Genomic DNA, 22941 nt, shown 5'->3' on the forward strand with positions numbered 1-22941 from the left:
AAAGCTTTTGGTATGGAACAAAAAGCTGAAATTGTAAAGTACAGCATGTAAGTTACTCTCCTTTTATACTTCCAGTGACATCATTTAGCTCTGACATATATTTTTGTCCAATAATGGATGTAAATTAATTTTTAATGTTAACAAAACAATATAATTTCATATTACATTGCAGGTACCATTCAATATGGTTCCACTTTATTGTTTGAAACTATTTTAGGTCTATCCGTAGAGACCTTAACATTCCTCTCCCAGGACACAAATGAATGGTTGTAAATCAGCTATGGAAACCATTCTTTACTTCTTAATTAACAATGTACTTCTTTTTATTTACTTTTACTTATGTAGTATAGTCTTACTAAAATATATGATAAATAGGAAAATAACTTGAACAAAATACAATATAATCATTTAATAATGGTTTTCTGCTAGCACCACTCAACTGGATTACAAAGAGTCAGAAGGATCCACCCTAAACTATATGGTGATCAGTGGAGTATCTACAATGGGTATCATATGCCACCCACCCAGCACCCAAAATGTTAGACTGCTGCCAGAATAGTTTGTTTCCCTGCTGACAAGGAGCTCTGCCCTATTATGTCTTCACCGCATTGGCACAACTTTGTGACCCCGTCTCCCAGACTACACTGGTCAGCTGGGCTCAGAAGGCTCTTTCTCACTCATCCATGGCCACACTTGATGTTTTACCTGACAGGTGACACAAAACAAGACAGAAGATCCACCCACCAGCACTGAGCTGAGGAGCCAGGAGGGGAGAACCCCAGCTCAGTGCCAGTGATAGGAACTACTGTCATGGGCCACATCAAGTCTGGTTGGGGAGCCAGGACTGGAGGAGGTAGAATGGGCCTTCTGAGCCCAGACGAATGGTGCAAGGATTATATATCTATGAGCCGTTTGGTTTAAATATAATGGTCAGCTGCATCTGGAGATACAATGTGGCACCTTATAGTCATATACATTATTATTGTGATGGTAGTAGCCTAGGATTCAGCAGAAGTGACATAAACAGCCACTGTAAACTTCCCATGTATACTTTCAGCAGTAAGGATCTGTAGGTGGTAACTGCAGGAGTACAGATACTGGTGGATATGCAAGGTGAGATTATAACAAGACATTAGATATTAGAAAGGCAGGTTAAGCCACAGATAACAACCCCTACTGCATACCATCTGTAGAAAATAAATAAAAGTTAATCATGTAGCCCATGGTTACAAGTTTACAATAATTTAAATTAATGCATATATAAAATTAAAAACAATTATGTGAAGTGATCAAACACAATTGCACTAAGCCTATGCATATGTGGACTTTCCACAAATCCGGGCCTGGTTAGGGACTACTGGTGTATACTTACAATGAACTAAGTGGAAGCTTTTATGAAGTAATTAAAGTACTTTGAAGCTAATTTATTGCATAAGAATGATGCATTCCCTAATTATTAACCAAGAGCCTGATTCATGTCCAAATGCAATTTGTATGTAGGTTGTGTGTGAAAAAAAGAGCACAGAACTTGTGCGTAGTTCCGACCTTATTCAATCCAAGCGTATCTCAAGATATGTTTCCATGTGAATCTGGGTGTAAGTAAACTCTGACTGCACAGTACTGGCTGTATGTAGACACAGCACAGACTGCACATGTCTATGTACAATAAAAGGCCACAGAACAAATACATGTTGTTTATTATAAAATAAAATAACATCTGATATCAGTATAATCATTTATATAAATAATACATTTCAAATTACTTTTTTTTACATTTATTACATAAATCGAGATGCATACAATGAGTCATTAAGGAAAGTAAAGCAAAAAAAGGAGTACATTTTTCTCTTGGACAAACCATATTACAATGCAAGGGATCTAAATTAGTTTATTATTTTGGACATAAGTTAAAGACTGGCTGTTTTTTCATGTAGCACACAAATACTTGATAGCTTTATTTTTACACTGAAATTTAAAGTTGATCTAGGACATGCCCTATCCCAAATATAAATCTGTCCCCTAATTTTAAATTTACTTCCCCCTCCAATGGTTTTGCCCAGGTGCAAAGTTACTCCTTTTTTGTGCTTTGCTCTCTTTAATGACTCAGGCCCAATTTGGTTATATAGTCTATCTTAGTTGCACACAGTTGTTCTGTGCTAGCTAGTGGCATGCATACGTAAACGTTTTGAAACAAAGACTATGCTGTGTAAGTCATCACTATCAGTCAGCACATACAGCTGCCCTGTGGTGGGTGCAAATGATACAGCTGGAACCAAGTGTACTTATGAGAAACCCTTACTGTACATGGCCTAGGATAATCCGCGGCTTTCCTCCCCCATTCCACCCTGCGTTCAGACTTGAATTGTGTTCACTGGCATAAGGTCTGTTTCCTGTCCTGGCATGCGCAGAGCTATTTCACGCAAGCAAACCAAATTTCTGCTTTGATAATTAGACATCCAGACCGTCAAACAAATGACTTATGTGGGTTTAAAAGGCATAATGATTGTGAATGCTGAGAAACATGCTTACAGTTTTTATATATTACTACTTGTGACTAAAACCATGAACGAATGAGTGTGTTTGCATGAATAGGTAAATGGGTGGATAATTGTTTAGGTATATCACTAATATATGACAACAAACAGGTAGGTTCCTCTAATAAACGTAAGGAGAATGACAGCAGAAATCTAAAAATGACTTATTTATGTGTATACTTTTTCCATAAGACAGTTCTATAGGAGTCACTTTTAAATAAACTAGTATGTAAGTAATGATTTATATCGACGTAGGGAGTCCAGTGTTAAACTGGCCACAGGGTGTGCAATTTTCAGACACGCAATATGGAGGGAGCAGAATGAAAAAAGACTCCGATAAATGAGATCCTTGTAGGTTTATAGTGCACAAATCAAATAGAAATAAAACTCCAATATTTCCAGCAGTCATCTGGAATTAGAGCATATAAGGGAGATGCTTACCAAATAAAGGTCCCAATCAATTGGTACTACCCTTTCCATCTCCAAAGCCGGTAGAAGAGATGAACTGAGGCCATTGCTCTGTGTGGCGCAGAGTGGCTCATTAATGCTCAGGGGCGCACGCAGGGGGGGTTTTCTGGTTCTCCAGAACCCCCTCCCCTTTGTTAACGAACGGGCGCTAAACATTGCCCCTACACAGAAAGCACTGGACTGTACAGCAGCCGCGGCGCTGTCAAAGAAGCGTCCGCAGCGGTGCTGTATTATACTGCAATACAGCATTGCCGCAGACGCTTCTTTGACAGCGTTGCGGCTGCTGTACAATTTAGCATCGCCGAAATGGAGCTGCTGCGCATGCGCGGCCGCATGCGCAGCAGCTCTGTATATAAATCCTGCATATGCAGGATTTAAAAATCCTGCGTTAGCCCCTGATGCTCTCCTGACAGATAACTACTAGAAATATGTCAGTTTTATTTCTATATGTGCACCATAAACTTATAAACATCCATATAGTCCTTTCTCCATCCAGCACCATCTCGTGTGTCGGCAATTAAATAACCTAACAAATATACATTTCAAAAATGTAATGTAACATGTATTAGATGAACCACATGTGTCCTTATTCTGCAGTTGTATATTGAGCTAATCAGATATAGTTTATTGAAGTACCGCAGCTGACCCTCGAAGGACAACAGCAAAGTCCTTCTAGTCATATTCTAAATATATCATTTACAAGCACCCATCCATATGTCATGTCATTCATTAACTTCATTTTATTATCTTGTTGGATTTACATTTCCAGTTCTTGATATGTCAGCAGTAAAATATTTCAATGCAATTTCTGCTTAGTACTAATTAAACATTTTATTTTTTCTATTTTATATTAAATGAATGTACCATAAAAAAAAAAAATATCCTATTTTGTAACTGTTATTATATTTGGTGGAAATGTTAGATTTCAATAAAGTATGTTTCTTAAAATTATAGGATATTTGGCTGAGATTAGTCTACAGCAGTTTCTAAATTACAGGAAAAAGGAATTTCTTTGCACTCAGTCCCCTTTTATGTCTGTAATCTTTAAGTCATATGTTACTATTTTTGTTTTCAACACACAAACACACAATCACTAGGAAAATTGATCGTAATGCACCTTACAAATGTTTCAAGAATACTAAGAGGTCACCAGCATCTTAATTCATGCCCTTATATCTACCTGCCTGGATTATTGCAGCATTCTGGTTATTTTCATTTTACTTAATCGGCCATCTCAAGCCAAGTGCATACAAAATCTCACTATCAACCTTACCTTGAGGTGCAGTTTCAATGATGCCATTTGTCATTCCATCGGGAATAAATCTCCACTGAAACACAGAATGGTCGGCTCCCCCAGTGCTCAGAACCCACTGGAAGTCATGTGACCAGCGCACATTAGTGACATGGGCAGAATGGCCAACATATTTCCGAAACTTAGCTCCTGAAAGAATAGAAAAAAAGCATCCTGCATTTAGTGGTGTCTAAAAATATTAAATCAAAACGAGCCTTACTTTGAACATTAGCCGCACCTGCCCACTGTGGCACAAATAATGTTGTGGCTAATGTGTGAAGGGGTGGCTAGGTCCACAATGCTGTTTGAGAGAGGGGGTTATTAACCATTTCTACACTCCTGGACACAGAGGTCATGCTGCTTTAAAATGGAAAGAAGACGTTTGTCTGGATGTAGTCTAATTGGTAGAAATCACTTTGATCATGTATTTTAGGTTTTTATTTTTTTATCATCATCTATTTATATAGCGCCACTAATTCCGCAGCGCTGTACAGAGAACTCATTCACATCAGTCCCTGCCCCAATGGATCTTACATTCTAAATTCCCTAACATACACACACAGAGTGAGATTAAGATCAATTTTATAGCAGCCAATTAACCTACCAGTATGTTTTTGGAGTGTGGAAGGAAACCGGAGCACCCGGAGGAAACACACGCAAACACGGGGGGAACATACAATCAGCCACACAGATAAGACCATGGTTGGGAATTGGCCCCTAGTGCTGTGAGGCAGAAGTGCTAACCAGCGAGCATGAGACACGGTTCAATATTATATCAGGGGAAACTTATTTATGTACAGTAATACGATAGATCCAATTGTAATTGCCAATATTCAGAAAAAAAACCCTCAATTACCTAAGGATGGACATAAAAGATCTAAAAGTATTTTTTAATAAAATGTAGATGGTGTTTAGCTCTACTTCACTCATTTAGGGGTCTATTTATGACCCTTCATTTTTTTCACTTGATACTTTTTAATCCTTGATAAGGATTGAAAAGTAACCGTAATGTATTAAAAAACTTCTCAGGGACAGCAGTGCCCATAATCTGCTGTCCCTGAGAAGTGACTCACCTGATCATCACAGTCTTTTTTCAAGTTTGAAGGCTGCGGTGATCTTCTCCTTTTTTTTTTTGTTAGTGCGCATGCGCCGACCGAAAACTTGGTGCATGCGCACTAACATCCTGGAAGGAAAACGGTACGATAAGTGACAGGGAGGGATCACATGATCCCTCCACACATGCGCTGTCCAGCTCTGCTCTTCAGAGCAGAGCTGACAGCTGCGAAAGTTTTCAGATATGTTAATGTACGCCAGCTTCAGATGACATACATTAACATGTAGAAGAAGAGAAAATTTTCTCTAGTTAGACTTTAATACATAGCGGTTCTGAGCACTTCCCATACACTGTTATGGGGAGTGCTCAGAAAAACCATAGGAAATGCAAAGCAGCAGATATCTGAGATATCTGTTGCGATGCTTCAATAATAAATAGTAATTTCAAGTTTTTGGGGGTTTAACACAGGGGGAATGCTTGATAAATAGACCCCTTATTTTCTAACTAAATGAGATTTGCTTGCATTGTGATTTGCTTGCATTGTAGCATGATGTGATTTGCTTGCATTGTAGCATGATGTCAATAGACAGCTAATTATTGTAACTGCAGTCAGTACAATACACATTTAACATAATATGTAAATCAGCATACACAAGGCACAATTGTTTGGTCAATTCCACCAAACTTACCAATCATGATACTAGGTGTGAGCTCATCACAACTAATCAATCATGGATTGGTTAGGACAAAAAAAACTGTGTTGTACCAACATCAACTTCATTGCATGTGCGTTCACTGATTGACTGTAGTTACTCAGCTGTTGAGACTGGCAGGTGAACAACCAGATCAATTTAGCCACCATTTAGGTCATATGAAATCTAGATATTCCACAGTCATGTCAAGCAACCAGAATGCAACTTGTGTGGGCTGATTCAGAAGCATTAATGCGATGGATGAGAGAGCCCTAGTATATTATTTACTGATCCAGAACACAACTGTTATTTTATTCATCGACCGCTCCAGTTTAAAAATGTAATTTACTTTATCTTAGAAAGACAACGCTTTTCTTTAACTCATAGAATAAATATTTAAAACGTGTTCTAAATTGAGATCTAGGAATCTGTACCCAAGTGGACACAATTATCATCTGTCAAGGTCAGCCTGAGAAGCATTATTCATGTATATGGAACGCATGGCCTCTGTGCTGGAATACACTGACTGCAGCCAATATTAAATAAATCAGTAAGCACTGCATGCCATCTACTACACATCACCCATTAGTTGGAGGAGGATATGTGCAGCTCACAATTTATGAATCTGTTCAATCCCCATCAGTGCACATAGCGGTCTCCTGACCAAACACAATTTCTTCATCTGTCTGAGATATGTCATAGTATTGAAGGAACTAAGTAACAGGCTGATGTATTTATAACAGAAGCACCATTTACATGTAATTTCCATTTGCAAATGAATTATGAAGACTCAAAATACTCTAAATAAGCACAAATCCAATCTATGGGGCAGATTTAATTCAAAGCGATGTGCTGCGGGATGCCTCCAGAATGGTCGCTAAGGCATTCTGTGGCGATGTATCATCACTGACTTCTCCTCTCACCCCATAGATTTGTGCAGGAGAATCTGCGATACTTCAGTACCATAGTACCCAGAAATGTGCACAGTCGGACATCACCGTGCTGTCTAAGGGCACATTGTTTGAACAGGGGGCATACAGGGGAGGTAGCAGGAAAGACAATTTGTTATTTTGTTTAGTGCCTTGTTCTCAGCACAGCGCCCTCTATACCCCAAGGTGAGCAGTGTCCTCCCCAAATGGAATGAATGAGAAAGTATGATGATGAATTTCCTTCATATGCTAAAACCAAAATCATAAGAAACATTCCACAACCAAGGGTGGTCGTAAGCATCACTGGTGTAAGTGACTGTGTGACCCTTTTGCTGGGAGCCTCAATTTGTGTTCACTCTGAACACTGCTATCATAAAAACAAATTACAATAAACTAAAAGCGTGTCCTACTCCTGTAACACTAAATCAAAAACGGATATGGCTGGCCAGAGGGGGCATAGAGGGGAGGGGAGAAGTTTTTATTAGTGCCTTACTCCCACAGCGCCCTCTATACTCCATGGTGAGAGTGTCCCCCAACTGTCTCACGTCACTGGACATGGTCATGTATGTTAATCCATCAATTTGTAATCTGTACACTCTGCTATGCTTTGAAATCACAGAAACAACTATGCCCAACTTGCAGTTAATATTAACATTTTATGATTCATTCCAACCCATTGAATAATTATATTAACCTTTACATCAATATTATGTGCTGGTCCTAGAATTTAATTTTAAAATATTTATCTTTATTAGGAATATGCATAAATCTAGTATCCTGTATACTACAAGGTAGATTTGCCTGTGTCCTACAACTAGGTTATATGGATTATCTGACTTCCCATACAAAATGATGTGCATAAACAACAATATAAGGGTGAACACATACCTTTCTTTAGGTTAGGAAACCTGAATAATTTAACTAGTCCAAAGTCATCTCCAGTGACCAACGCCGTACTGTTGAAATTGGCATCCACTGAGTTGATATCGGTGAGGTCTGTGTATTTTGGCCATATTCCATTGACTTCTGGTCCAACCACACAGGTCCATGAGTTCCAATGGATTCCCTTGATTTCATCTTTGTTTGTGAGATGTTTACCAGCTGTAATGTATAAATATGAATGTCTTAGCAGTGCAAATAATAAGTCTTCTAGTGCCAGGACACATGTAACTACCACATCACCTCCAAGCTAGAGAACATTGTACCTCCTGCCTCATGGATGATATTGGATACTAAAGAATTGATGCATTGTCATTAATATTAGCATTGCCCAGAAGATAGCTGTCTCACTGTGTGTTGGTATTAGATGTACTTCAATTTAAAAACTAAAGTGACAAAAGTGTAACCTATGTTTAGTTTCTAATTTTACACAAAACTAAATAGAAATAGTGCATCACGCTTAAAAGAACAGGAGATCTAATCACGTCTAGCTGCTCAAGGAATAAAAGCTCAACTACCTGTGAGTAAATAGAACCTGTGAGTAAATAGAGGAGAGAAACTAATAAACAAAGACAATGTTCTACATACAAGGACAAACACCAGGGGATAGTAGTATGAGTGAAAATCTATATTAGGCAACTACAAATACATAACGACTGCAGCAACAGAATAGTAAATATATGGGTATGGGATCTCTTATCTGGAAACACATTACCCAGAAAGAAGAAAATAAACTTTCTATTGCTACTTAGTTATAATTTAATACTGACGGACATGGTCACACAACTCCGTCTCCTACAGTAAGTTGGGCCTAAATTACAAAGCTAACACAGAGCAAATGCAGCATTCCTCTTTAGTAGTACTGTACGCCTCGGTTAGCACCTAGATTTCCATCAAAGTACATGGTTACAGTTAAAGTAAATGAATGTTCCCGTTGTCATACTCACATGGCATCTTGTAGAACAGTCTTTCTCCAGCTCCATCATTGGTCTGCAGGAACTTACTATCCACAGACCAGTCAAGGTGGGTTATGAAACTGGAAGACTTGTTGCATTCCCCGATTTTTTTGTATCTTTGTGCAACTGCATATACATCCACAAGGCCATCATTGGAACCCACGGCAAGATAGGAGCCATCTGGTGAAAATTTCATTTCGTGGATTACTTCTTTCCTGTCCTTAATGTGAACCACTTCCGTCATATCTCTGCAACAAAACACATTCAAATACTAATATAACACGTACACATAGGAAGTATCAATTTATTTTATGAATTAGTAATGTTGGATGAACTGACCATAAACTAACAATTTTGCAGGCTGCCTAAAATTTAAAAGTAGTACGCTGTGTGGTTTGTAGGATAATTATTTGTACTTACAGAAAATGAACTTTCCTTTGAAATCCTTTTGCAACTAAAGTGAGTGATTGCTGACTATCAACAAGCATAGGTATAAGGAAGACTGCTCATCATGTGGGTCCAGAGGCTACAGAGTGTGAGTGGAGTACGGGAAGATGAAACGGCATTCGCCGAGAAACGCGTCAAGCAGTTCACTATTGATACTTTGGAGAATATATGCTTTCCAAACTTTGGCATTTAACAACCCCGGGGTTTTTTGATCATTAGCGCTTGGAGAAATATGCAGCAGATTTACATGTGAGTTAATCTATTTGGGATTACATCGCTAAGGAGTATCAGCTAGACGCTGATTACGAAAGCCGGCAAAAGTCTATGCTGAACACCCAGTACAAGGTACTCCTCCTAACAGAGAGACAACGCTGCAAGGTACTGTGTTTATTTTATACAGTTTTTACGGGACGCTACACTGTCATTTTCTACTGCATGGCAGACGGAGTTGTACTCTGAAACAGGTGTGATTTGAATTTCATATGGATTCCCTAAATACAGCTATAAAGGCATGCATATGTATTGGTGTGAATATCTACATATGAATAGCGAAGCACGCTAACATATTAGCAAAGAAATTCTTTACACACAATAAACTGTCATTATCTTGCAGCCGCAAAACTTTTGTTGAACTTTATGATACCATCTAATTGGCTGGATTGGAGCCGATAAAACATCAAAGGATCGTATATACCACGTGAGGTGTTTGCCCTCTCAAGCATTTATGCTGCAATTAACACATTACCTCCTCTACATACTATATTGAAAACATGGAGGTGTTTATAATGTGTTAAGACTGTTTCTACTCACCAGCGCTTTCATTTCTATCGATACTCTACCTATATGTATCTGCTGCTATTATATTTTATGCATTGAATGCTTATACATTTATGTGCCCTGTGGGGTTGTTTATGGCCATAAACTATTGTGTTTTTTATTGTGCATATTATTGTTAATAAATGTTTAATGTGTGTTATACCTAGCGCTTTATTACTCTGTTGTTTGAGTACGGGAAGAGAAGGAAATGTCTCAAATACGTTCTTCCCGACAGTGGCTCCTGTCTACTATAGCTTCAAGCAATAACAGGAAAATGTTCATAATAAAGGTACACAATACAGAACAAAGGGTAAAATTGTGTTTGTTTGTATTTTGTCATTTACATTTTCAGTGTGTACAGATCTATATGATCTGGCGCAATGGTGGAAGTGGGGGTGTATACTGTGGTATGACATACCACCACTTCTACTGCCTTCGTTGCAAAACTATTAACTTCCATTTACTTACATTCCCAATACATTTTGCATACGGCCACTTCTAAATTTCCACTTCGACCACTAGCGCATAACTACACACAGAATAGTGCCACACTGCTGTAGTCCAGTGGATTCCAAACTGTTTCAGTTCAAGGCACCCCTAAGCCAAAATAATTACCAAGTAGTCCCCCGCCTTGCTTACCACTGGCCCTGGCCAAGGCACCCCTGTGAGATCGCCGAGGCACCCCAGGGAGCCTAGGCGCACAGTTTGGGAACCACTGCTCTAGTCTATACAGGACATGCAGAAGTCACATTTTGGGGTTCCATGCACACAGCAGCGGCTGGCACTGTTTGTGGGGACAGTTTTGAAACAGTATACGTCAGGTACACTTGAAGTAAGATCACAGGTCTTTGCAATAACTAATAACTAATAAATAATAATTAGCCCTAACAGCACCTGAGAGCATTAGTATATAGATTTATTTGTCCCATAGCCAAGTGAATACATCAGGTAATATATTGTCTTCAAACTGAAAGAAATCTAAAGGCATAAAGGCATCCTCTCAGCTAACAATAAAATACTGTCTTTTACCTGACTCTGAGTACAGTAAACGAACCATCTTTCATTCCAAGGGCTAGCTGAGATCCATCCTGATTGAAGGCCACACTACGCACAGCTTCCTCCATATTACAGCGAGCAATCAGAGCATGGTCCGCAAGACTCCACAGTCTAAGGCAAGGGAAAAGAGTTCCGTCATGGCAGGCGAGAGCACTGTCTTACAAGGAGATTGTATATAGCTCAAAAGAAAAAGCAATAACTGGAAATAGATCCTTTCAGTCAGCACTTGGGTCAAATGACAGGAAATGTAAACATGTCTGTCACGTACCTTACAGATCGGTCATCGCTTCCGGTAACAGCTAAAGGTTTCTTAGGGTGTACAGCGAGGGCCCAGAGCTCCCCCTCACAATGACCCTGCATTATCAGCATGGGCTTATCGCGCTCCCTCACCATCACTTCAAAGATTTCGCTATCTTGCGTCCCAGCTAGAATTCTGTCTGCTTTCCAGCACACACTCCGTATAGACAGACCTGCATAGAGACAACAGGCAAATGAAACACAGCTAACAAAAGACTTAACTTCGGACCAAAAATCCTTCACTGTCAGCAGATCTACAGTTAGCCTGGGTACACACTACAGGCTTTTCAGCTGATTATCGTGCCAATCACAGACAAACAACTGTTTAGCCCGACATTGCATTAGGCTGGGTACACACTACAGAATTTTGCCACCAATGTGTTATCTACAACAATTGTACCAGCGACTGAAAAAATAAAAAGTCCTGATCAGCGTGCCGATTCATGTGTACACACTATACATGTTTTAAAAAATGTACCCTCAGATCTTGGCTTTTCAACTGTCATAACTGTAGACTGAAAAGATAATGACTCTGTAATCTCTATGGAGATCCTGATCGTGAGTGCATACACACTGCAGAATTGGAAGGACGTCGTTCCCGAGATGAACGAGATTTATAGTTCTGCTCAATAATCAAAGCAAACGTTGATCGGTGCTTTAGAACGACTATCGTTCATCGTCTAAGGCTAGGTACACACTGAAGAATTTTCCGATCGATGTGTTAACTCAAACGATTGTACTCACGACTGAAGGTCTGATCAGTCTGGCGATTCATCCATACACACTGACACGATTTACCTTCAGATCTGTGCTCTTCATCTGGTCCTCTAGTCTTCGGAGAATGACAGCACAATATCCATTCATTCATTCTTGTCACATTGTCACACTGATTAAAACCGTCTTGTTATAGCTATCCACATGTCCTAACAAATTTTGTTTGCTTCTGTGACTCTCAAACGAGACATTCTGCCTCAGAACAAACAAATTAATTATTCCTTCTACAGTACTCTCTATATTTATTCACCAGGACATTCATTGCTTGCTTTATCTGAAAAGAGCCCCACTCTGTAAACTCTATGGAGATCGTGATCATGAGTGCATACATACTACATGATCGGTCGGAAAATATTAAACAGTGCGACCAACCAAATGAAACCATGATCAGCACTTTGGGATGACTTTAGATATCTGACCAAACGGTCGGATGATTGGAGGTTTTTCGTGCAAGCATCGGGCCAGTGTGTACTTAGCCTAAGTGTACACATTAATGCGTAATCGGGTCAAATGGTCATTTATTGGCCCGATAATTGACATAACACTGTAGTGTGTACCCAGCCTTAGCCTAGCAATCATTTGTAGACAGTCGTAAAGAAAAACACGGTCAAGCTTAATTTGTTTTTATGTTAATGATCTAATCAATAATAGCAAAGACTCTCAATAATCACTGAAGCATATGTATGTTGTTTCCATTATTTTACTGGCTTCTCAGGATACTGCTAAAGACCAGAATTATCCATAGCACACAGTGTGGTCAGGTTCTCATCTGATGTCAGTGGGCTCCAGATGACTAACTCTGCTAATGATGAACTTAGCAGATTAAACAAGACAGCATGTTTAGTCATGGTCCAAGAAGAACACTTATTGCTATAACACAGCAGTCTACAGTATATAGCATGTACAACCTTCATAGAGGCACAGAAAAAAGGAAACGTTAGATGTGCAGTTATCAGCTGATGTGTGGGGAATTGTACCACAAATCACACTATATGTTTGTGATATGGACCTATGACAATGTAGTATTAAACCTTTCAAGACATGAGCAGTGTAATAATATATTCATTGTTCTATTATTCATTCATGTCAGTTAATAGCCTACTGTATTAAAACTGTATTACAGATTATTTTGTAGTGTTCTATGGGCTAGCGGTGATTGTGATTGTGCCTTTATATTGTGCATTGTTAGAGTGATTTTTTATAATTCAATGCCTGTTCCTTCATTGTAATTTAATTCTCAATGTTCTAATCACACTGACCTTACTTGTATTGACCATACTTGCCAACTTTTCCTCATTGGCTTCAGGGAGATCCCGGGGGAGGTGGGCGTGCGAGGGCGGGGTGTGACGAATCACATCATTTTGGCCCTGCCCCCTAAACGTTTGTCACAATTTTGGGCAATTACAGCAGGGGGCGGGGCTAAGATGACACAATATTTACATCATTAAGCCCCCCCCCCCGGCACTTATCTATTGCGGGGGCGAGAACCGGGAGGTTGCCCTGCTCTCCCGGGAGGTCTCCCAGAAATGCGGTAGTCTCCCGGACAAAAAAAAAGAGGAAAACAGCTAATGAATCTCTAGAGACTAAAGTGTCTTTTACATTTCTGTCTCCATTACTGAAGTCAAGTTGTCTTACCTGTCAGTCTTTGATTAAATCTCGTTCTCCATGAAAATGACCACCTCCATAGGCATCAATACATGGACATAGGACACAATTTCTGAACTGTGTCATCATGCCATAGATGATGAAGCCAACCACGTCTTGTACTGGCTCAGCATCAGGGAGAATGCCAGACTCTTCAGGGAGTGAGGGAGATCACCCCTATTTCAGAGAGTCTCCCTGACATTCAGGGAGAGTTGGCAAGTATGGTATTGACAGTAGGTGTACTTATCAATGAGCCAACTGCATCATAGTTTTTTCCTTTTAGTTTTGTTTCTACCATTAGGTTTTCTTTAAATGAGTACTAAACATTTTAGGAGAGTTTCTGTGTATATTATGTACATTTATTGACAACAACCCATGCATTTCATGCTTTGATTTCTACAAATGCTTTCATACTGGCAGTAGTTATATTATAGTCAGTCAGGTGGGGAGAGGTCACATGACTCTGGCCCTGGAAATTACATTTCAACAAAAGAATACAGCATTTTCCTCATAGATATAGACACAGTCTGTGGTTTTACAGTTGGTGTAGAACTTACACATAATGTATAAAAGAAGAAAAAGCTAATTTTTCTGTCAGAAATGATATTAGTAATAAAAATAGAAAACATAAAATATGTGTGTACATGGGAGAGCAATGTAGTTTCCTTGAAGCATGATCACTAAGGTAAGCAGTATTATAACAAAGAAAGTTATTTAGATGCTGAACTATACTAGATACTAAACAAAATTTAGCGGATTTATTTTTTCCAACCAGCCACCTGCTCTATCACTTAACAGATGGTAACATGAATGTTAATTGCAAGGCCAGGCCTGCAAATTGCAAACTGTGGGATAGATTCATTGTTCATTATAATGCATGTTGTTTGCGGTTTTGTTGTTATTTTTTTCAGTTTTATTAGAATACAGTCAGGTTTGTCCATTCCACTGATTTAGCTTCCTGTCATAAGATTAAATGGAATTACAATGTTACATACTTGATGGGTATCACCGAGAGAGTCTTAAATAGAGCATAGCTATCTTTGCCCAAATAAGTTTAGTTGAATTTGAGAAGTGATGGGGTCTGTGATGGGTGATGGGTTCTGCTCCATGTGCCGGTTGTTTCCCTCTAATTTGGGACAGTCCAGCTATACTAGGCTTCTGGTCGCAGGTAATCTGATTTTTACATGTTAATATAGGAATATCAGTTACAGAGATCATATCTGCGTGTCTTTGCGCTCCTCTGAGCCTTACATATTTCTGGCCTACATTCGCAGCTAAGCATTGAGTCTCCGCTGAAGTACCAACAATAGTGCAATGTTTTGTCCAGTATTTAGACCTTATCCTACAAAAAGCGAATTCACTCTAGACATAATTGCTGCATACATGGCAAATATAGATAGACGCCCGGACACATCACTTTGGTCCTATACCCACTTGCACTTGGCACTACTACTATGAGTAGGGGATCAATGTAGTGGCCACCACTGTCTGCCTCCCGACCGCAATTTTAAGCACTGACTACCACCAAATATTGAATGCGAACACTGGCATATTATTCATGCCAGTGGATAACCAGCCGTAGGGTTCCTTGAACTTAGCCCACAATGCCATTCCTCCAATGACCTAAACTGCAGGAATATAGGCTTACTGACTGTTCTGTATTGTTGATGCGGTGGAAACCATTGACCGATTTTCTACAAATAATGTAACCACCTGACCTGTATTCCCTGGGCCTATGACAAATGTTTTATTCTTTCACTGTCTCGTGTAAGTAAAGAAATATGGTTAATTGATTTCTGATTGGTTTGTTTCAGTTGTGATCTGAATAAACTGTTTAATCAAAAAAAAATCATAATACACCTACCTTTATAACCTTGCTCACTATCTCGGAGATCAATTTTAGTGATTGGTTTGAAATCATTGTCCCATAGACGAATACATCCATCTCTTCCACCAGTAGAAAAACCTTCTTCACAGGCATACATGCTAAATATCCCAGCCTGGGAAGTAAAGAAGTATGTATAGTGAGTCATAGTTTATTAATGTATTTATTATCATTTAGTTGATTACAATGTACACTTACACTGTGAGCTCCTTGAATGGTACGAACTAGGGTCAGGCCTTTCCACACATAGATGTCTCCATTTAATGCACCAGAGTACGTGACGTCATCTTTTGTACACGCCAAGCACAGGATTGTCTGCAAATCTCCGGTTTTACCAAATATTCCTCTCTTTGCTGTCAGGGCATTTCCACACAGAGTCCAGAACTACAAAAACATAACAGTTCAGACTTTATTCTATATATATAATATAACATTTCATACATAGCATTCTTTACTCTTCTGATGATACACTGTGTGTTCCTTATATTTAGCTTCAGTAAAGGTCTCGTGTACTTTCATTAATACTTGGCATTGTGTTGGGTCTCATGGGATATGATAGCAATGCTTTACTCATATATATATATATATATATATATATATATATATATAATAGAGATTGACTCAATAGCCACATCTGTAGACTGTTTTTTAACCATAAATTGCACATTTTTCAGTACATACTTGACAATCAATGGTAAACTTATAGACAGTGACAGTAAAATTTTAATTTTAACAATACAAAAGAAGTTGTCTCTGATAATCAGACCCTTTCCTCTTACTACAATGGCACAGATAGAAGTGTAAAAAGAATGATTTTGTAATAAAGATAATAATTGAGACACATTTTATTGCACGTGTTTCGATCTGAACAAATTTTGAAACAGCATAATAATTTGCTACTAAAAATAAATTACAGGGTTGGCAATCCTGATTCAGTAATGTATGCTGTATGTTCACTAACACAGCCATAAATAATTCATAAATTAACTCTTACAAATGAATGCATCAGCATGCAATGTTACCATTAACTTTATTAATGTATTAAAATGAAAAAGCTTAGCATTAAAAAGTATATGTTCTCTAGTAATATAAGACATTTACTTAAAAATAACAGTGAAGAAAAAGTAACAGAACAAAATAGCAGAAAACAACAACAACAAAAATCTCTCTAATAACTCACCTTTATATGTTTGACACCGCAGCTAACCAATCTATTGGGTTGATATTGATCCCAGGAAATATCAAATATCTGTTAGGAAATAAATCATATTGGCTGCATAAACAAACCTAGGGCTTTAATTGGAAGCATAGGTATCATCATCACCATTTATTTACATAGCGCCACTAATTCCGAGCGCTGTACAGAGAACTCCATCACACCAGTCCCAACCCCATTGGGGCTTACAGTCTAAATTCCCTAACATACACACAGACACACAGACTAGGGTCAATTTGTTAACAGCCAATTAACCTACCAGTATGTTTTTGGAGTGTGGGAGGAAATTTTGTTTCTTAGGCATTACTGTATGATGTTGGGGGTCCTGCTCCTACAGCTATTTATGCTGTCAGACTCTGCTTAATAAAGAGCAACACATCCTGGATTTGGGAACTGCCCCAGGAAAACACTTTGCGCAACTTTTTTGCAGATTCAGGTCAGGCTGGAAAAGCTTATGTTAGGAAGAGTAAAAGCTCACCTCAAACCCGGTCCACTTTGGGACCACTGCTTTATTTTAAACTCCTCTTAAAATATGGCTTGTTTATAGTAAATTATGTCTTAAATGAATCATGCATGCGAAGGGACACTGGGATTATCTTTATTACTGTAACGAGCCGTGGCGATCCGCGGCTCGCTTCCTCTACCTGCCTAGCTGTCTTGGCAACAGCCGGGACATCACTTCCCCCTGCTCAGTCCCAGCCATCCCCATGGTAATGGCAGGGGCACTTTTCTAATCAGTGCCACCTCCTGGCAACAGTGGGCAGCTAGGCGCTTGAGCATTAGGTTATCAATAAACCTGTGGGCTAATTAACTAGTGTATTATACCATTAATCAAACAGCCCCTGGAGCTTAATATGACGCAGATCTCCCCTCTCCTCTGATTGGTTAGTTTGTGTATTTAAGGCAGGGAGGGCTTAGCATCCCTTCCGGTTATAGCGTCTCTCTGAGGAATTGCTGTCCTGTTCTGCCCTTGTGTTCTGCAGTACTCTGGATAGACCCTTGGCTTGTTATTTGGATCCTGCTTGTTCCCTGATTGCCCTGACCTCTGGATCTGTTTCTTGGATATTCCTGTTTGTTGCCAGCCCTGACCTTATTGCCTGTCCCTGACCATCCTGTCTGCTAAGGACCCCTAATCCCAGCCTGCTTCTGATTATCCGCTACCATCCGGATTTCCTTTTCCTACCTTTCCGCTGCGATATTGTTCATAAGCTTACACTACATTAGAGTTAAGACCTGGGGGCATCCAAGTACCTGTGAGCATGTCAAGCTCTACAGGAAAGGCGGCTGCTATAGGCGCAGATCTCTACCACTAGTTCTGCAAGTTTATGACAAGAGCTGCTAGCCTAACAATTACATGTAACACTCTGGGAGAGATTTAATAAAGTGTAGTTTCACCAAACCATGGGCTTACCAATCACCCAGCACTGTATTTGGAGCTGCTCAGGTATTACCAAAAACTGAATACAGCATTTACATTTATGCAAGTGATCAGGAGAGCAGGAACCAAATCAATCAGTTCCTGCCTACTCCCTGTACCCTGAGGCTGTCATAGACATGCGGCTGTCACTACTATTTACCAACTTTCTACATCGCCTCAGATCAATAGGGCCGCAGTAGAATGTCAGCCGATGACTTATGATGGAAGTCCTTGTTTAAACCTCATTCATTTTGACAGCAGGCACTTGTATTATGCTGTATTGCATTTTTATTTATTTCATTCATATTTTAAATTCATGGTGCTACAAATTATGGAAAACCTCCAAGTACCCCATTTAATGGATCACATGCTTACATGCTAATTTCACTGTCCTTTTGTGTAGAAAATAAACCTGGCAGTAGGAGTGGGCAGGGTACAAACAGAGATTTTGTTTTCCCCTTACTGCTCATACACACAGGTGTTGAAAAGCGCTAGTTAGAGCATAGACCAGTATTGGGCAAAAGGTGGCCCTAGGGCCACATGCAGCCCTCTGAGCCTTCACTTGTGGCCCCCAGCTGTTTCCTGCTTTATTGTTACAGTTTCTTGTTATAGCTTGTAACATTTGTCTAAAATTCCAGCAGATATGTTATTATATTTCTTTAACGTATTGTTTTAAGTTATCTCTGAGATTAAGGGTAATGTGCAGCACCTCTGAAGGTTAGAGCGCCACCAATGTGGCCCTAAAGGATATCAGGTTGCCTATCACTGGCATATATAAAGCTTTTTGTACTTTGTCCTAACAGAGCTTTAGAAGCACATTCATTAACACATCTTATCGTTTTCCTGCATAGTGCACTATGTACTTATATAAGTCATACTTGCCAACTCTCCCGGAATGTCCGGGAGACTCCCGCATTTTGCGAGAGTCTCCCGGACTCCCGGGCGAGTGTGGCAAAATCCCGCATCTGCCCACTTTGGGCAGAATTAGGCCACAAACGCCGCTATTCCTGGTGAATGGCCCCGCCCCCGCTGTCAAATGACGCGTTTTGCGTCATGACGTCACGGGGGGCGGATCCAAAATGACGCAGATTTTGGAGGCCCGCCCCCCCATGATGTCCACCTCCCCTGCAGCCTCCCAGATACCAACATTGTAAAGTTGGTAAGTATGATATAAGTGTTCCACCAAATCTCCATTGTGTTTTACAGAGCATTGACTCTTCTGAATGCTAGAGGCAACGTACAAAACATGTGGTTGTACAGGTCCATTTGTTTATGTTATTTTTTGGTTTATCAGGATCATAGTATGTTTACTTTGTCTGTTAAATGCTCTATAAACGCCCCTATGTACAATGCATTTCTGACTTTCAAATGAACTCTCATTATAAGCATTCTTGAGGTTGCTGTAGCAACTTACCAGCATATAAACACAAACATAAATTACTACACAAGTGTATTAGCAGTTTAAGTACCCTGTCTGAATGGCCAGTAGCTGTTGCCAGAACTTTGCCTTTCTGCCAATCCCAAATGCAAACAGTGTTCTTGGCATCCAGTCCCACAGAAGCCAGACGCTATGGAAAGAGAGGGGAAAGAAGACATCAGTGTGACTTGGTAACAGATAAATATTTGATATACGACTAAATACAAGAACATTATAGAACAATAAATACCTGCTATTCTTGCATATGATCCATACTCACAGCACTGTCACACATGACATAATTAAAGCAATACAGTTGGAATACAATGCAGACATGCTGCATAATTAGCACTTCAATATAAATCTGGACAAACCATGTTACAATGCAAAGGTGCAAATGCAATCTTCTTTTTCATGCAGGGGAAATAATACTTGCTGTTCCACGTAGAAAGCAAGTACTAGGAACCTTTACTTTAACAATGTGATTGAGAGTTGAGTGAGGACCCCCCACCCACTCCAACTCTAAATCTGTTACCACATTTTAAATCCCACCTGCAGTGCAATATGGTTTTAGTTGAATTTACTCCTAACTGTAAATGGGGCCCACAATATTTATTTTTCCAAATTATTTACATGTTCTGAACTCAAATTAACAATTTGTTAAAGGTTCCAATAATTGTTCTATCTTATTTGGGATCTAAAAAGACATGACGGGTGGATTTTATAGCATGAGCAAACTATAGATCATATTGGTGTCCAGGACTTTTAATTCCAAAATCACGGAAGCCGTGTACATAATAGATTTCCAAGAATCAACACACACAGTTTTACAGTCACAAACAAATCTGCCACAATGACACACAGTCTATGCAATAAAAGAGAGCTCCATGGACATTTTACACACACACACACACATGTATATGTGAATACGACTCACATCCAAAAGGGTCTGTCAGCCTTCTAAATGTGACTTCAGAATTGTGAGGTGCTTATGTTTGTACCATTTTGTGCCTAGTCATTTGATAAGTTTGTACTTATACTGTAGTAAGAATACAAGCTGTATATTGAGTGTCCCTCTCTGGCCACATGAAAAGTGGGATACATTTTTAAATAGATTATACCTCCAGAAATGTGCAATCACAGAGCTGTTTCTACTATTAGGAGATCTTTTTAAAACACAAACCTGTCCATCTGAATCAAATGCCAGGCCAGCTACTCCATGTGTGTGTACATCTTTCAGGATAGAAACGGTCTGCATTGTGTAGGAATCCCATATACAGATGTAAGGATCTTTTCCCACCTGTCCTGTGGCAACAAGGGTTCTATCTGGATGCAAAGCCAGGCTGCAGGGACAAAAACACCACCGTAAATAAAGTTGAAAAAAAACCTTAATACAATAACAGCAATTCTACATGTACATGTCAGACATTATACAATTATGAATTGTTGTCGTTGTAAAGGAAACCTCCCAGACATTTAAATGCGATTTCCTAAAGCCTGTGACTTTAAAGGTTTGGTGTATCCAAGCTTACATTTGATACGTTAATTTGTCCTGACTCACGGGAAGTTGGGAAGTGTCCCATGAGCCTCTTCTGCTTGCCTCTGGTGCAACAATCCAAGGGGTTTTTTATGAAGATGGGGGGGATTTAGAAATCCTAAAATTTTAGAGTTATGCTTTATACAGGAAAATGCATTTTTAGGCATATGACTACCAAGGCAATACAAACTTAACACTATAATACAGTATGATAGATGTAATAAAGATAATCCTGATAGCTCCCACGTGTAATTTTATGAATTAGACTGGAAGAAGAAGTGCACTAGAAGAACAATACATGGTTCAGCAATGTATAACCTTTCAGACACAGGATTGTCCTCATTCATTACATTGGGATGTGGAGTTTTCCATTTCCTAATCTAAAATGCCTCTTTTCTAACTTATTGCGCTGCTCCCTCAGTAGCGCCATGTCTTCAATTACCCAAAATCTAAACTGACTGATGGGTGTAGATTTTCTTATTACGGAATATTGATGAAATTTGATCTTTGACCTCAGCCTGTTTCCTGACCAGCTTTGTATTAGTCAGCAGTCTTGGGGATGTGACCTGTGAGTTCTCCATCTCTCATTTATAGGCAGAAACAGCTGCTCCTGAGATATGAGGGGTTTGGACAGGCCCCCGCGCTGAATTAAGGGATGCGGCAGCGGGCCCCCCTTGTAGGCAACATGACCCCATCTACTCCCAAGAAGTCGGGAGTGGATGGGGACATGTCTCAGCCCCCCAGGCGCACATCTTTCAGAGAGAGAGGTGCCCGGGTCCTGCAAAGAGAGCCGCGACAAGGCAGAAAGGCTCCCTGCAGCATCGCTGCTGTCATGTAATTAAAAACGTTGCAACGCTGTCAATGGAGAGGAGTTGAAAGGAGCCAGCAAGAAGAAGTAGAGAGGTAAGTAAACATCAGGAACATGGGGTGACTGAAGAGTACGGAGGAGAAAGCAAATGTTGGATAGAGGATACTTTAAAAATGGGTGTGGAATGAGAGAAGGAATGAGGCCTAATACATTTGTACTGCCCCCCCCCCCCCCAAAAAAAAAATAAAAATTCTGGTGGCGGCCCTGAGAACAAGCCATCATACTGAATAGGGGATCACAGTGACCTTCATCATTCCCCACCTCCAAGTTAGCCAAGTTTAGTAGTTTTACTGGTGAATGTTTGGCATAGCTCATTCATATATAAACCATTAGCAAACAACATGAGAATAAGTATTCATTATATGACGTTGTCTAGTTACTATGTGCACTTCACATCATGTCCGTAAGCCTGCACCCAACTCTGTGGTATCTACATCTTATTCAAACAAAAGCAAAAAAAATCTCATGTTTTATTATTTTCAAAGCTTTATCAGTGAATAATATTTCCGCAATGTAGAAAATAAATGACTGGCATTGGCTTCTGGAGCTATGAGGTGATTATTATTCATAGATAGAAACTGACTGATTGAGGTCTATGTGCAATCACATCAAGGTGAAAGTGGGAGCTGTACACGGGGGATTCTCACAGCTAATCAGAAAAAGCAGGGAAGGTGTGAATAAGGTGGGCTGTGAGATCTGTTCTG

General features: G+C 39.6%; 1 protein-coding gene across 2 annotated transcripts in view; it reads right to left on the reverse strand.

The window, feature by feature from the left end:
• Positions 1-22941, reverse strand: part of EML6 (EMAP like 6) — a 131047-nt gene that overhangs the window by 78861 nt on the left and 29245 nt on the right. For both annotated transcript variants that reach the window (XM_075204046.1, XM_075204045.1), the window contains exons 2-11: positions 21016-21175; positions 19885-19983; positions 16963-17031; positions 15981-16166; positions 15762-15897; positions 11451-11652; positions 11156-11293; positions 8855-9111; positions 7857-8069; positions 4276-4443 (exon numbers count right to left, since the gene is read on the reverse strand). In XM_075204046.1, the coding sequence (XP_075060147.1) occupies positions 4276-4443; positions 7857-8069; positions 8855-9111; positions 11156-11293; positions 11451-11652; positions 15762-15897; positions 15981-16166; positions 16963-17031; positions 19885-19983; positions 21016-21175 (1628 nt within the window). The remainder of the gene's footprint in view (positions 1-4275; positions 4444-7856; positions 8070-8854; positions 9112-11155; positions 11294-11450; positions 11653-15761; positions 15898-15980; positions 16167-16962; positions 17032-19884; positions 19984-21015; positions 21176-22941) is intronic.

This window comes from Mixophyes fleayi, chromosome 3 (genome assembly GCF_038048845.1).
Source record: "Mixophyes fleayi isolate aMixFle1 chromosome 3, aMixFle1.hap1, whole genome shotgun sequence".
Taxonomy (NCBI): Eukaryota; Metazoa; Chordata; class Amphibia; order Anura; family Limnodynastidae; genus Mixophyes; species Mixophyes fleayi.